General features: G+C 43.1%; 1 protein-coding gene across 7 annotated transcripts; it reads left to right on the top strand.

Annotated features, from left to right (window-relative positions):
- Positions 1-4,687: 4,687 nt before the first annotated feature.
- LOC108563050 (spectrin beta chain) lies at positions 4,688-16,269 on the top strand. 7 transcript variants are annotated; one of them, XM_017921607.1, is made up of 15 exons: positions 4,719-5,029; positions 6,176-6,474; positions 6,638-6,893; positions 6,950-9,533; positions 9,608-12,286; positions 12,363-12,598; positions 12,666-12,882; positions 13,017-13,637; positions 13,786-13,951; positions 14,098-14,151; positions 14,979-15,092; positions 15,284-15,421; positions 15,663-15,933; positions 15,992-16,174; positions 16,240-16,269. In XM_017921607.1, the coding sequence occupies exons 2-15, from the start codon at positions 6,204-6,206 to the stop codon at positions 16,241-16,243; spliced, it is 7,794 nt and encodes a 2,597-aa protein (XP_017777096.1). In that variant the 5' UTR covers positions 4,719-5,029; positions 6,176-6,203; the 3' UTR covers positions 16,244-16,269. The 7 variants fall into 7 exon arrangements, with proteins under 7 accessions (XP_017777112.1, XP_017777096.1, XP_017777104.1 ...); XM_017921623.1 differs by lacking the exon at positions 15,284-15,421 and having other exon boundaries at positions 4,688-5,029; XM_017921615.1 differs by lacking the exon at positions 14,098-14,151 and having other exon boundaries at positions 4,720-5,029.
- Positions 16,270-16,683: the final 414 nt, after the last annotated feature.

The following is a 16,683-nucleotide window of genomic DNA, read 5'->3' as shown; positions in this document are numbered from 1 at the left end:
AGCCTTGTTCAAAAAGGTAGGTTGTTGCAAATGGCAGCAATTTTTTTACCGCCTCCTCGTGTGCAATTTTGAAAGCCTTTGCAGCCTTCGACAACCAAAAAAACGACTTTGCTTTGGTCTCAAATTTAATACAGTATTGGATGGAAGTTCAAGAATTGCCTCTGCCAAACCTGGAGGTTCTGCTGGTATGTTAGTAATTTCACATTTAAAAGGATCTACAACCCAAATCACAGTTTGCACATCAAGATCTGAAAAGTAGTCAGAGAACCGCTCTCTGAGTTTGGAAAGATGAAATTAGAAAAATTTCCATATTACCCAAAAAAATTTTTACCAAATTTTGGGTAATTTACCCCGGTTCCCCGACCGCTGCCTTATACCAACAGCTATTGCTATATCAGTGATTCCCAAATTGTGCCAAATTGACTTGGGGTGTCAAAATTCTGATATATTAAGGGCGCCGTTTGGGAACCACTGCCTTACATCATTTGGATTCAGTGACATTGCAGTCCCGATCATCTGCACATATCAGTTGGTACGATTGACACGAAATTTATGTCTCATGTCACGTATAGTGCGGATGCAACTTAACAGTTACACTTTGTGCACGGATCGAAAGTCGATTTGAATTGTACAGTTAACGTCCACCACACACTCTCGAAAACATGCACACTATATACTTATTGCTACCTTCCTTCCTCCCTCTTCTGTGTCGCCGTGCTCGCAAGTTTTCGCTCGATGGAACTTGAAACGGGTTTGGCCTGCCTGATTCAGATCTTGGTGCTTGCTGCCTTCTCCGACCGTGCTTCTTCGTGCTTTCCACTCCAACGAGGCTCGAGCAGAGCAAAGAAAGCAAAAAAAAAAAACAACAAAAGACCGCATCTTCCACCTCCTCTTCATCCACACGACCGACTACGCTTGTAACCAGTATTTGAAAGAGATTTCCGCAAAAGTTTAAAACAAATTGTAATATGTTTAGTTTAACACTATAAAAGTATTGAACGAATTATTATGATCGATATTATAATTGCATGGCGTTTATTTTGGAGAAATCGCGTGCGAAATTCAGCTCTCTTTATTGATTCATTTCTATTTTAAATATTCGCGGATTTTTCGTCTACCTTTATCCGTCGTCTCCTTCTCTTACACACACACACACACATCGCTTGTGTGCAAATGGATCTAGAAAACGGTGACCGAAGGTCGATTTATTTAGATCGGCTTAGTGAGTAAATGTATGGACTCTGACAACAGGATAAAGGGGGACAACGATTCGAAGGAACGTTCTATTTCCACGCCGCAGACAGGATACGTCGAATAATTCAGGACTAGACGCACACATTAACGAAATGACAAACAAACAAATAACAATACAGTAGGCATCGACGATCAAAGAGTGCAAGTGCTAAAAGAAATATAATAATATTGCATAATTTGAAGATTAGAAATAGTCCTTTAGAAAACGCAACATTACATCGTTTTGTTATTAATAGATTGAAGAATCATAAATAGAAATAATCGTTTATTTTGATTCTGAAAACGAAAATCGAATCGAGATACCGTTCCTAATTTTCCAAGAAACTGTTTATTTTGAAACCAAGACAACCAAAGTTCAAGCGATGTTAGTCACGATAACAAATAGAAAAAAGTCCACTAATGAAGCGTATAAATAAGTAGTACAAATACTCGCTGTTCCTTTCAACGAATGAATGCAAACACAGTGCAATGTTTATCCATTTTTTAAATTGATTATCATCACTACAAATTACAAACTAATTGCTTTATTCAATTAATTGAATTTTTTTTTTATTATTTCTACAAAGTCGAAATATTTCAGTTTACAAGTTAAATATGAAGAACATAATTTAGTTAATTTTTTGAGGCCTTTGCAGTCACTGAACTCGATCAAATTTCTACTGTTTTGTTGTTGCCCATTGAATAATGCATGATATTCTATTTGTTTTATTTTCCATTACGAATCTTTACCAGTCACGTTCGTTATTATCTAATCATTTCGCAAAACTTAATTGTTAATCATCTGAAAATTGTTAAATTTTACATACATTTAAACGAATAGATATTAATATTTAATGAAGCTGTTAAAGCTTAGCGTTTACGACCTAATGTTAACAGTTTTAATGAAGAAACGTCTATCGGCGATTACTCACTTTTACAAGTGTTTGCATTACTCACTCACGTAACTGTTGCTAAGTAATTTAATAAGTAAATGCAAGTGGGTACTCGGCAAATACTTGCGAACAATTGTGCGCAATGTCATAATTTACAAATGACGTTCAAAATTCGAAATAATCAAACGTTGGAATCTCTTCGATGCGGTCGGGAATACGAATGAAATCTCTATCTATATATCAGCGGTTCTTTGTATTGTTGTTTTCACGCATTGCGACTGCTTTTCGGTTTCCCCATTTCCTCTTTCCGCACCGGAGTAGTACCGTACATCGGTTCGCTTTTGTTTATCTGTTTCATTTTTGTTTCCGCCGCGGCGCGCGACATCCTGCTGCCACCGCTGACGCCAAATCGACGCAATTTCATCGAGACGTCGCAGTCCGAAGGTGGCGTCGCTTTGTGTATTCGTTTATTTTTTGCTCTGGCACGAACATCGATTGCGACCTTTTTTTTAGGGGGGCCGTTTTTGACCCTTGTTCATCATCGTCTTTCGTTATGTCTCACTGCAAAGTGGCCAAGTTAATTTGTGCCAATTAAGGTCGACGAAAAAGAAATGCCATCATCCTCCCATTCGCGACGCGGCGTGTGGGCTTTTTAAACTGGACTAATACTATTATATATACACTACCGAGTCACACACATATATATATAATAAAGTAAGAAGGTCTCATTGATGACCGGCGCTGCTGCACTGGTCATCATTTTTTAGTTAGTCAGTTAGTTAGTTTCTCTTTCGGTGGTTACGTGTACATCATATATCTTGTGTCCTTCTGCTGCGCGCTGTTCCGGCGAATATTATTGGAATACATCGCAGCCGATTGCCGAAGGTAAAAATAACTCGGAAATCTGGTTTCTCGTTTCCTCCAAACCGTGCCGATATTACCAATATGTACACATTAATAACTAACCGCGTCTTCTGTTTAAAATTTATCACTTATTAAACAATTACATATTATTTTCCAATTCTAATAAATTTTAAGTAGGCTGAATGTCGAATGTAATATTGCAATGAGATAATGAAACAAACGCAATCTCTTTTGTTTTTTTTTACTACTTAAGTCTTCGTTTGACTTAATAACGGACTTCTTGAGCACAGGAAGTCGGTATTTACAGCGAAAACAAGTTTGTTACGCATTTCCAAGAAGAAATACAATATAATATAGTTAAATAAAGACCATTTCTAAAAAGAAAACTACAATATATATATATAACAGTTTTCTATTCTTACAAACGCCTCATGACTCATACGACTATTAATCATTACTTAGATTAGGGGGATAAGAGACTCATTGACTGACCAAACTCCCTACTACTTAATAATAATAATATCTATATAATTCAGTATTTCCAGATAATTTTCACTTAATTAATCTAATCACAAATGAGTTTTAAAACGATAAAAATCAATAATAGCTTTTAGAATTTCAATCTTAACTGCAGTGAATTTATTTTGATGAGAGAAACACCTACAACTAGCACGAATAATTGATATAGTTGAGTTAATTAGATATCGCAGAAAGGATGTCAATTATGTCATGAGCGTTTCGTTTTATGAATATTCGCATACGGAATTAATTCCGGATTTGCATAAGCCCCGGCAATTAAATGCTGATCACATCGGAAGGCATGTTTCCGTTCGATGAGCAGTGCTCTTCAAGTCGGTGCTCCGAAAGAGAGGATAAGAGAATACTAACTATATGTACGAGCAGCTATGCGGCTTCGATTCAAATGCAATTGTCCAGAGTAGTTGTCCTTTAATGAGGAAGCTTTTTATCTGTCCCATTCCGTCGTCGTCTACCCACCTATCTCTCCATCTATCTTCCCCCCCCATCCGAACACTACCAATCGAAATTTGCGCTTTCTTGACCCAATTCACAGCAATTAATCAATAAGTCTCGTGTATCTTTTTTTTAATCCAATTAACTTATGCGACACAGACATAAAACTTAAGAACCTTTTTTCTTTTCTAAATAGTTAATAGTTAGAAGTTAATGGTAATTTTGGTATGATGGTATCCTCTGTTTATATTTATAATCATACATTCAATAGACCACGATTTTTTTTAATAACGAACATTACTCTTCGTAATTATCCATGTCTTCTAACTTTTATATTCAAATATTGAAATTGCATTGTAAGCTTACGAAACAGAAAGGCAAGGTGGTGAAATTAGATGTAAAGAAAGTCAACAATTCAAACTTATTAACAATTAAAGTAATGTATGTTTCTTAGATTCCGCATACGATTATTGAAACAGAAGTTAAGGGGTTTGCGTGACACAAAAGCGGCAGTAGAAATAATGCGCATGTCGAAGGTTTTCCCTAGATTTTCATGCGAGGGACGCATGAAAATAGTTCATTGCACTTGCGTCCGAATTCCAATCACAGATACATCCCGTTTTCCTGCACTTAAAGCCCAAGTCTACCAGATTAATTAATCCGACCGTCTGCGGCAAATCGAACAGAGCCAAAGTATTGACCTAGTTGTGCGCGCTTTTTGGCGAGGTCGCGATTTCCGCCAGCGAACCCTCCCTCCCCCTCTTTCATTTTCCATTCCGTTACAACAACAACAACACCCCCTATTGTCGAGGAAGCGCGCCGTTCTATCGATCCGACGACCGGGCGTCGCGACGACGCCGACGTCGGCTGATATCCGCCTCGACTCGGCCATCATCATCATCATCAACAAGTACCGCAGTTACACTCTTCGTGTGCTACATCCACCACCGCACAACCAACATCGACCTGCGACGAAACTCTTCCACTTCCTCCTAATACACCACCAACAAACAACCACCGTTATATAATAACAATGTGTTACGACGCGAACCACCTTGAAAAATTCTGTAAGTAGCTAACAAATCGCAACCATCATACAGTGAATCTTTTCGTTTCATCGAATTATAATTAATAAAAATCGATATTGCGGTTATCCTAGGAAGAAACTATAATAAATTTTAATACATATAGCTTTTGAATCGATTAGCGGATTGCTGCGGTCTCCGCGTTTGTTTTATTTTTTTTATGTGCAATGCGCCAATCGAAATTGTACTTTCTTTTATCCTTTTTTATGCATTGACCTACAATAAACAAATGTTAATAATTCATTTCTACTTTTAAACTTATTGTGTAATGTTCTGTTCTTATTTTAGCGTGTATATTTTTCAAATTGTTAGTGAAGCAATTGCGGTGGTCTTGATTTAATCGATAGTGCGGATGTCGAAGGTTGCACTTCAACAATTGTAACGATATTTAAAATACAAAACAAATCGGTCATTAGATGAACAAATCTAAGTTTATGTGTTCTTTTTATAAAAAAAAAATGAACAATTTCCACCTAACCAAATTGGGATGCGCAAAGAAATGACCTTAACGCAATGACCTTTTGCCCAAAAATAAAGAGTCTGAAAAGAAAACAAGCGTATTGCAGATATCGTTTGCTTCCACAATCGATTTCAGTTCAGTTTTTCGATTGTCCGATTTTAGTATTATTATATTTTAAAACTCGTTTTATAGTATTAATTAATATAAATTCTTAGAAGTGATCTCGGGACAAAAATAATAAAATTAAAAAAAAATCAAATGAATTGAAGTGGAAATAACGAACTAATCGAGGAGTCTTTGAAATCAATTGACGAACGAATCGCGCTGTCCTAGATTCTAAGTGAAAATTTACGGTTCGTCGCAACTTTACGTGTATAAGTATACTATATATATATATTTATTTCGCTGCGCTCTTTCGAAAACAACAGTTACGCAAGAGACGAAACAAAGCGGCCGCAGCCGGGAGGAGGCTGCGAAAGGTCAAAGAACCTGAAGAGAGGCCGACGCCGTTCGACGCTCGAATAACATATCGAGAGAAGAGACTAATTCGACATACATACCGACAATTGTAATTAAGATATATATGTAACAACATTACTTAATTCGTTGTCGTCTCTTTTGTAGTTGTAATAAATTTTAATTAACATTTCGTTTCTTTTTATTTGCAGGAGGCCATAAGGGCCAAATACTAGCAAAATGACAACGGACATAAGTCTCTCCCGCTGGGATCCGACTCTCCAGCAGGAGATCGTCGAAGAGTACGAATATGACGGAGGAAACTCCTCGTCCAGACTGTTCGAGAGGTCGCGTATCAAGGCTTTGGCCGATGAGCGCGAGAGCGTCCAGAAGAAGACCTTCCAGAAATGGGTCAACTCGCACCTGGTGCGGGTCAACTCACGCATCTCGGACCTCTACATCGATCTGCGCGACGGCAAACAGCTCATCAAACTCCTCGAAGTCCTCTCCGGTAAATAATTTGCACACCCACACACTCATATATAAGTCTACTACTTGTAGACAGACCGCATCACAACTTGACCTAAATATAGGACGTCAACCTATTTTATTTACATACTTTTTTTTCGTATTGATGCAACTTCTTGGAATTCAATTGTTGTTTCTTTATTTAGGTGAGAGACTTCCTAGGCCGACGAAAGGAAAAATGAGGATTCATTGTTTGGAAAACGTAGACAAAGCGTTGCAGTTCTTGAGGGATCAACGCGTGCATCTGGAGAACATGGGATCGCACGACATCGTCGACGGAAACTCCCGTCTATCCCTTGGTCTCATCTGGACCATCATCTTGCGTTTCCAAATCCAAGACATCACCATTGAAGAATCACCAAACCAAGAGACTAAATCCGCCAAGGACGCTCTTTTACTTTGGTAAGTTATTTCTTGAGATCTTTTACATAATTTATATTTTTGTACGATGAGTGCAGGTGCCAGATGAAAACGGCTGGTTATCATAATGTGAACGTGAGGAACTTTACGACTTCGTGGAGGGACGGTCTGGCCTTCAACGCCATCATCCACAAACACCGAGCCGACTTGATACAATTCGACAAATTGACGAAATCGAACGCCATGTTCAACCTGAACAACGCTTTTAACGTGGCCGAGGATAAGCTCGGTCTGACGAAGCTGCTTGATGCGGAGGACGTGTTCGTCGAGCAGCCGGACGAAAAGTCGATCATCACATACGTGGTCACGTACTACCACTACTTCAGCAAGATGAAGCAGGAGACTGTGCAGGGCAAGAGGATCGGCAAGGTGGTGGGCATCGCCATGGACAACGATAGGATGATCAGGGAGTACGAGTCGCTGACGAGCGACCTCCTCGCCTGGATCGAAAGCACCATCGCCACCCTGGGTAACAGGACGTTCGCGAACAGTTTGATCGGAGTGCAGCAGGAGCTGACCCAGTTCAGCACGTACAGAACTGTGGAGAAGCCGCCCAAGTTCGACGAAAAGGGCAACCTGGAGATCCTGCTCTTCACGCTTCAGTCGAAGATGCGCGCCAACAATCAGCGCGTGTACACGCCCAAGGAGGGCAAGATGATCGCCGACATCAACAAGGCATGGGACAGGCTGGAGAAGGCCGAGCACGAGCGGGAATTGGCTTTGCGCGAGGAATTGATCAGGCAGGAGAAACTCGAACAGCTGGCGGCCAGATTCAACAGGAAGGCCTCCATGCGCGAGACCTGGCTCAGCGAAAACCAAAGGTTGGTCTCTCAGGACAATTTCGGTCACGATTTGGCTGCCGTCGAGGCCGCTGCCAAGAAGCACGAGGCCATCGAAACGGACATCTTCGCTTACGAGGAGCGCGTCCAGGCAGTGGTTGCAGTCGCCTCGGAACTGTCCGCGGAGAACTACCACGACATGGAGCGCATCGGTCAGAGGAAGGACAACGTGCTCAGGTTGTGGAACTATCTATTGGAATTGCTGAGGGCCAGGAGGATGCGCTTGGAGTTGAGCCTCCAGTTGCAGCAAACCTTCCAGGAGATGCTGCACATCCTCGACTCCATGGACGAATTGAAGGCTCGTCTGCTCACCGACGACTACGGAAAGCATTTGATGGGAGTGGAAGACTTACTGCAAAAGCACAATCTGCTCGAAGCGGACATCAACATCTTGGGCGAGCGCGTCAAGGGCGTAGCCAGTCAATCTCAGCGCTTCCTCGACCTAGAGACCAACGAAGGTTACAAACCGTGCGAACCTAGCCTTGTGATCGATCGTGTCCAACAGCTGGAAGATGCCTACGGTGGACTCGTGCGTCTCGCTTTGGAGAGAAGAGCTCGTTTGGAAGAGTCCAAGACCTTGTGGCAGTTCTACTGGGATATGGCTGATGAGGACAACTGGATCAAGGAGAAGAGGGAAATCGTTTCGACCGCTGACATTGGTCACGATCTCACTACTGTTCATCTCCTACTCGTCAAGCACAAGGCGCTGGAGAACGAGATCTTAGCGCACGAGCCCCAATACAAGGCAGTTCTTACTGTTGGAGAGGAATTGATAGAACGCAATCACTTCGGAAGGGACCGCGTTCAACAACAATTGACCGATACCAAGCATTCCTGGAATCAGCTTCAAGACGCTACAGCGAACCGCAGGAAATGCCTCGAGGAGGCGGTAGACTTCCACCAATTGTTCGCCGATGCCGACGACATCGACATCTGGATGTTGGATACACTTCGTTTGGTGTCCAGCGAGGACGTGGGTAGAGATGAGGCCAACGCTCAGTCCCTGCTCAAGAAACACAAGGACGTTACCGAGGAGCTCAAGAATTACTCGTCGGTCATCAACGCGCTCCATCAACAAGCGCAGCAATTGGGATCAGAGTTATCGAACTCACCCGAAGTACAACAGAGATTGGAGTCGATCGATAACCGTTACAAGGAACTGATCGAATTGGCGAAATTGCGTAAACAACGTCTGTTGGATGCTCTTTCCCTCTACAAGCTCCTCTCGGAGAGCGACGGAGTCGAGCAATGGATCAGCGAGAAGGACAGGATGCTCCAGACGATGGTCCCAGCCAGGGACATCGAAGACGTGGAGATCATGAAGCATCGTTACGATGGTTTCGAGAAGGAGATGAATGCGAACGCCTCGAGGGTGGCCGTCGTCAACCAGTTGGCTCGCCAGCTGTTGCACGTCGAGCATCCGGACAGCGAACAGATCACTCAACGCCAGAACCAACTCAATCAGAAGTGGGCAGAACTCTGTGAAAAGGCCGAGAACAAGAAGGAGGAACTGAACCAGGCCCATGGCTTGCAGACATTCCACATCGAGTGTCGCGAGACGGTCACGTGGATCGAAGACAAGAAGAGAATTCTTCAGAGCACCGACAGCCTCGAAATGGATCTTACTGGTATCATGACATTGCAGAGGAGACTGTCTGGAATGGAACGCGACTTGGCCGCCATCCAGGCCAAACTAACTTCTTTACAGAAGGAAGCCGACGACATGGAGAAGGATCATCCAGAGGAGGCAGCCGTCATTCGCGAAAGGATCGTACAAATTCAAGTGAGCATACTAAAACAGCACAACTAACCAGTTGTTATATTGTTCATATATTTATATTCTCCTCTTTTTCATAGGTGATCTGGGAACAATTGACGCAAATGCTGAAAGAACGCGACGCCAAACTGGAAGAAGCCGGTGACCTTCACAGGTTCTTGCGCGATTTGGATCACTTCCAGGCATGGTTGTCCCGCACCCAAACCGACGTGGCCTCCGAAGACACTCCGGCCTCGCTTGCTGAAGCCGAGAAACTGTTGTCGCAACACCAGAGCATCCGCGAGGAGATCGACAACTACACCGATGATTACACAAAGATGATGGAGTATGGCGAAAGGATCACCGCTGAACCGGGAACCCAGGATGATCCTCAGTACATGTTCTTGAGGGAGCGTTTGAAGGCACTCAAGGACGGATGGGAAGAACTCACACAGATGTGGGAGAACAGGCAACAACTGCTCTCGCAATCGCTGAGCCTTCAACTGTTGAATCGCGATGCCAAGCAGGCTGAGGTCATCCTCACCCAACAGGAACACGCTCTCAACAAGGACGAAGTACCGGCCAATCTGGAACAGGCCGAGAACTTGCTGAAACGTCACGAAGCCTTCCTGACGACGATGGAAGCCAACGACGACAAGATCAACGGCGTCGTCCAATTCTCCAGAAGGTTGTGCGAGGAGAACCACTTTGCCGCTGACAGGATAGGCAAGAGGGCGGATGGTATCGACGAGCGCCGTCAGAATAACAAGGAACGCGCCATGGCCTTAATGGAGAAGCTCAAGGATCAACTGGACTTGCAGCAATACTTGCGCGACTGCGAGGAACTCAACGAATGGATCCAGGAGAAGCACATCACCGCTCAAGATGAGACATACAGATCCGCAAAGACCGTCCACTCGAAATGGACTCGCCATCAAGCGTTCGAAGCAGAAATCGCCGCCAACAAGGAGCGTTTGAACAATCTGCAAAAGGCCGGCCAAGAATTGGCCAAGGATAAACCAGAGTACGCCAGTGAAATCCAACCAAAGATACACGAGTTGGGTGACCAATTCCAGGTCTTGGAGACGACAACGCACGATAAGGGCGAGCGTCTGTTCGATGCCAACCGCGAAGTACTCATCCACCAGACCTGCGATGATATCGACTCCTGGATGAACGAGCTCGAGAAGCAGATCGAATCCGATGATACCGGAAACGATCTCGCATCGGTGAACATCCTCATGCAGAAGCAGCAGATGATCGAGACTCAAATGACCGTCAAGGCTAAGCAGGTGGGTGAGTTGGAGACCCAAGCCAAGCATTTGGAGAAGACGGTACCCGATGAAAAATTGGAGAGCATCAAATCGAAAAAGACTCACGTCGAGATGAGGTTCGAGCTATTGAAACAACCGCTCGTGGAGAGGCAACGCGCCCTGGAGAAGAAGAAAGAAGCATTCCAGTTCAGGCGCGACGTCGAGGATGAACTCTTGTGGAGTAGCGAGAAGATGCCGCAAGCGTTGTCCGACGAATACGGAACCAGTCTGTTCCACGTGAACATGCTCATCAAGAAGAACCAGAGTTTGCGCACGGAGATCGACAACCACGAGCCGAGGATCCACACCGTCTGCAACAATGGACAGAAACTTGTTGACGAGGGTCACGAGAGCGCCGACGAATTCAGCAAGTTGATCACCGAACTGCTGACAGCTTGGCAGCAGTTGAAGGACGCCCTGGAGAAGAGGCGCGAAAACTTGGTTCGCAACGAACGTGCCCAACAGTACCTCTTCGATGCAAGCGAAGCAGAGGCGTGGATGAGCGAACAGGAACTGTACATGATGGTTGAAGACAGAGGCAAGGATGAAACATCCGCCAGGAATCTGATGAAGAAACACGAAGGTCTTGAGGTCGCCGTCGAACAATACGCAGACACGATAAGGGCTCTGGGAGAGACGGTGAGGACTTTGGCAGCGGAAGGACATCCATTGGCCGAGCAGGTGGCAGTGAAACAATCGCAATTGGATAAATTGTATGCCGGACTCAAGGACTTGGCTGGTGAACGCAGGGCCAAGTTGGATGAAGCGTTGCAACTCTTCCTGTTGAACAGAGATGTCGGTGATTTGGAGCAATGGATCGCCGACAGAGAAGTGGTGGCTTCCTCTCACGAACTTGGACAGGACTACGACCACGTCACGCTCCTGTGGGAGAGGTTCAAGGAGTTCGCGAAGGACACCGAATCCGTTGGCAGGGAAAGAGTTGCGACAGCAAACGACGTCGCTGATCACCTAATCGCAACCGGCCACTCTGATTCCGCCACCGTTGCCGAATGGAAGGATGGTTTGAACGAGGCCTGGCAAGATTTGCTCGAGCTCATCGAAACACGTACCCAGATGTTGGCTGCTAGCAGAGAATTGCACAAGTTCTTCCACGACTGCAAGGATGTGTTAGGTCGCATCGTGGAGAAACATGTGGCGATGAGCGACGAGCTCGGCAGGGACGCCGGATCCGTGTCGGCACTCGTTAGGAAACACCAGAACTTCATGCAGGATCTGCAAACACTTCAGAGCCAAGTGCAACAGATTCAGGAAGAGAGCAGGAAGTTGCAGTCCGCGTACGCCGGAGATCGTGCCAGGGAAATCACGAACCGCGAGGCGGAGGTGGTCAGTGCCTGGATGAACCTTCAAGGCGCCTGCGAACAGCGAAAACTCAAGTTGGGAGACACCGGCGATCTTTTCAGGTTCTTCAACTTGGTCCGCACACTCATGCAATGGATGGACGATGTCGTAAGTGATTTTCAAATAATTCTGAAAATAAACGTAATATTAATATTAATAATAATAATCGTCTTCATAATCTCAGGTACGCCAAATGAACACCGGCGAGAAACCGAGGGATGTTAGCGGCGTGGAAACGCTGATGACAAACCACCAGAGTCTCAAGGCGGAAGTGGACGCTCGCGAAGACAACTTCACGGGATGCGTCTCGTTGGGCAAGGAATTGCTCTCGAGGGGTCACTACGCTAGCACGGAAATCAAAGAAAAATTGCTTGCCCTTAGCAATCAGAGAAACAGTCTGTTGCACAGATGGGAAGAGAGGTAATAATATTGATAACATCAAGTTCAATAATTATTAATACATCTGTTTTAAATCTTATCCTCGCAGATGGGAGAACTTGCAATTGATCTTGGAAGTGTACCAGTTCGCTCGCGATGCCGCCGTCGCTGAGGCCTGGCTCATCGCCCAAGAACCTTACCTGATGAGCACCGAATTGGGTCACACCATCGACGATGTAGAGAACCTGATCAAGAAACACGAAGCCTTCGAGAAGTCCGCCGCGGCACAGGAGGAGCGATTCGGCGCACTCGAAAAACTAACGACCGTAAGCTTTCAATATTTACAAATTGCTTTTGTTGTTTGTGTTACATAATTCTTGTAACTCTGTGTGGCTTGTTTTATTTGTAACTAATAGTTGTTTCGTGTCTTGTGACTACTTCATGTTCTGTGTTTTTGTAGTTAGAGCAGATTTCTTCCTCCAAAGGTGTTGGTAGATTAGTTTGGAAAAATTCTTCATCCCCGGTGCATGAATATGTTAACGATTGCAATGTAGACATCACACATATACCGTTCCCCTCACAACCACAAACGTTACCATCAATCAAAACAAGCAAAATCCCTATTCACAAAGTAGTGAAATCCATCATCCTAGATGTGGATCGCTTCTATAAGCCGCACGTCTCCTACCGTCGTATTTTCAACATGAAAGGTTGCAAGAAGGTAATCCCACTGAAGCACGCCAAGAAGCAGGCCAGTTTCCTCTATCCCAAGCAGAAGAACATCCCCAAATTGCGTTTGAAGAGCGACACAGACGCGAACATTAACAGTTCCAATTCCTCTAGGACGAGTAAATCTTTCCGTCGTAGCGTTTCGTGCATGGGCCACAACGACTACGAAAACTTGAAGCACTCTGCAGATTTGCGTACGATTTGCTCGAATTTCATAATCGTGGAAAAATGGGCGTGCACTGTAGAAATGGGCGGTGATAGTTTGAACCTCTTCGACTGCCTCATGTTTGATAATTCCTTCCTATCAAAATCCAACAACTTATCCATTAATCGCATGCACAATTACGGTCAGGTGAGGATTCAAGAAAAAGAATGCTTATCGCCGCTCTATATAAAAAATGTTGTATTTCGCTTACGAATTGTTTCGTGCTTATTCGTTATTCCACCACAATTTTAAATCTCGTACGATTCTACTAATATCGCTCTGATTTTCCCCACAGTTCGAATTGAAAGAAATGAAACGCCGCCGCGAAGAGGCAGAGGCCGAGGAATTGGCCAAACGTGAAGCCGAGGAGGAGGAGAAGAGGAAGGCGTTGGAGGCGGCGCAAGCTGCGGCCTCCCCAGAGGACAGACCCGACGCATCCACACCAGTTGAGGAAAGGCCAGGTAAGCCAAGAAAAAGATTGAAGCTGAAGAGGAAACTCTAGCAGTAAATTGACTATTTAATAATAATAATTATAATAATAATAATAACGAGTCGAAAAGACACAAGGAGAAAATGTTTCACAACGATTGTTCTTGCTTTTTACAAGCTGCTGTAACTACACAAAGGGTTTCGCTGAAAACCGAACCCTCCGCTGGTGAAGGTAAACAAACATTGAAAAAAAAAAGAAACGATCCTGCAAATGCGTCGATCTTATATAGATAGATCCACGTCTTTTGCAAATCCTTCTTTTCGTTTATTTATAATTTAATCGCAATATTTATGGTGATGGCTCTACTTCTCGCACACAACATTCCATTATTAATGCACCATTAATAATTTGTTTCTTTTAATTAAAAAAAAACAAACTTCCTTTCTAGCACATCTCTGATCTGCCTACACATACTAATAACTATGTGTACATATATTTCTTCCAGAATGTTCATGTTTCTCTGTATAATTATAATATAAAAATAATGCTTCTCTTATAGCGCGCACACATTTTCCATCGCCACAGCAAAAATTGCACAAGTATTTCATAAAACGTGTTATTTTGTTTACCTGTTATTCCATTTATCAAAAAAAACATTTGTTTGTAACAATTAGTTTACTGGTAAGTTATTTTCGTTGTTGTTTTTATTTTTTTGGCTATCGTAGATTTGGGAAATGTGTTTCGTTCCTGTCTATACTAGTACTTATTTTTTTTTGTTTGTTGTAACGGCACGTTTTGCATGAATAAAACTAACTACTACCCAACAATTCTTATGATAATTCACGATGAATCTCTTGCATATATCTCAATTGAGTATAGATATTTATAGTGAATTATTGGAGCTTTTGTTTCTGCGACTAATTCTTCTTATGTTCGTTGTTGTTCTTATTTACTTATCGGTTTAATTGATTGATTATCGGCGTGAAAGTGAAGAAACGTTTAAGAATTGAGTTGATTTATTGCATGATATTTGTTTGATTTGCTGCATGTGCATGCAGGTTTAGTACAAACTGGGCGGTCTCCGGCAACAACAACTACCACAACACCACAGACACAACAGACATCATCTACTACAACTACACCGAGTAGGCCGACGCAAAAGGCCCAAACTAGTGAGTAACTCGCAGCTGCAGCGAGATATTGAAAACAGTATATATTTTTAGTAGTCGTATAAGTGTGTGTTGTTGCATGATCCGTATTTTTTTTGTTTGTGTGTACCGTTGTTATTTTCGTTTTGTTTGTTTTGTTGTTGTTTTTTTTTTGCGCTTGACGTATTTTTTTCTGTTAATGTTTCTGTCTAAAGTGTCTCGCTCGACCGGGGTCGAAAAAGAACGTAGGAAGGACAGGTCACGTAGTAAGTCCCCGTTCCGTAGCTTCCGCTGGAAGAAGAGCCCCAAGGCTCATTTGGGTCACCATAGCGACGATGATGAATCACAATCAGGTAGAAAACTCACAAGAAAAGAAAACTTAATGTTCCCATTTAGAATATATTAGATGATGATGATGATGAAAGAGAGAGAAAGAAAAAAAAATGTTGTAGTGTATACCTTGCTAGAGCCATCGCTTGTATGTAAATCACATGTATTCATTTGTTCCGTTCCGTTTATGCGCGTTTGTTTTGCTGCTGCAAGAAGAGGTGGATGGATCTATTAATTTTGAATGTGTGTATGTGCGCAATGTAGAACGCAGTCCTTCGAGTGAGGAGATCACCGCTGAGGGTAACCTGGTGAGGAAGCACCAATGGGAGAGCACGACCGTCAAGGCAACCAACCGCTCCTGGGACAAGGTGTACTCCGTCCTCAAGGGCACCAACATGCATTTCTACAAGGATTCCAAGACAGCCAAGAGCACGCCCGATCAGACGTTCAAGGGAGAAGGACCGCTCTCGATGAGAGGCGCCGAAGCAGCCGTCGCTTCCGACTACAAGAAGAAGAAGCACGTCTTCAGACTGCGGTAAAATTCAACACCATCCTCCATCTTGAACCATCTTCAACTCTCTCCGTCTTTGCAGATTGGACAGCGGCGCGGAATTCCTGTTCCAAGGACACGACGACGCCGAGATGAACCAATGGATCGCCCGCATCCAGGCCGTTCAGGACAGCGACTTGGCCGGTCCATCACGCAGCCAAACGTTGCCAGCCTCCGCCCAGAAGGAGGACCCGAAGAGACGCAGCTTCTTCACACTTAAGAAGAAGTAAGTACAAACCTTAACAGTTATCATTTAAATCCAAAAATTTAATAATTTTCTTTTTCTTGCAGTTAAATTTGTTATTTAAAGAAAGAAAGAAAAAAAAACACGTAATGTAATTTAAATGAGAGATGGATAAAGCTTCTATAATATAATAAATTAAAGAGAAAAAAATATTAAATAATAAATACGAGAGATAAACAAATTAAGAATATTCTAATAATAATCGCCCTTTTTCGGATCGGAGCAGAACTTGAAGAATGTTTGATTAAGAGAAGAGGATAGTGATTGATGATGATGGTGACGATGAGAAGACGACGAAGACGTTGGAGGGCATTAATATTGAAATAACATAATATATTGATGAAGAGAAATGGAAAAAAAAGTATATGAATTAAGAAAGAGGAAGAAAAAGTTAAGGAAGTAAAGGAAAAAAGGAGAAAAAAAAGTATAATATAATATATTCACGTTCTATTTTATATATTATTTTTTAGCATATTTAATATATATTTTTA

The sequence above is a fragment of the Nicrophorus vespilloides genome, unplaced genomic scaffold, assembly GCF_001412225.1.
Source record: "Nicrophorus vespilloides isolate i.1.1-1 unplaced genomic scaffold, Nicve_v1.0, whole genome shotgun sequence".
NCBI classification, from domain to species: domain Eukaryota; kingdom Metazoa; phylum Arthropoda; class Insecta; order Coleoptera; family Silphidae; genus Nicrophorus; species Nicrophorus vespilloides.
Note: the sequence above shows the minus strand (reverse complement) of the source record. Positions and strands in the feature narration are given on the sequence as shown.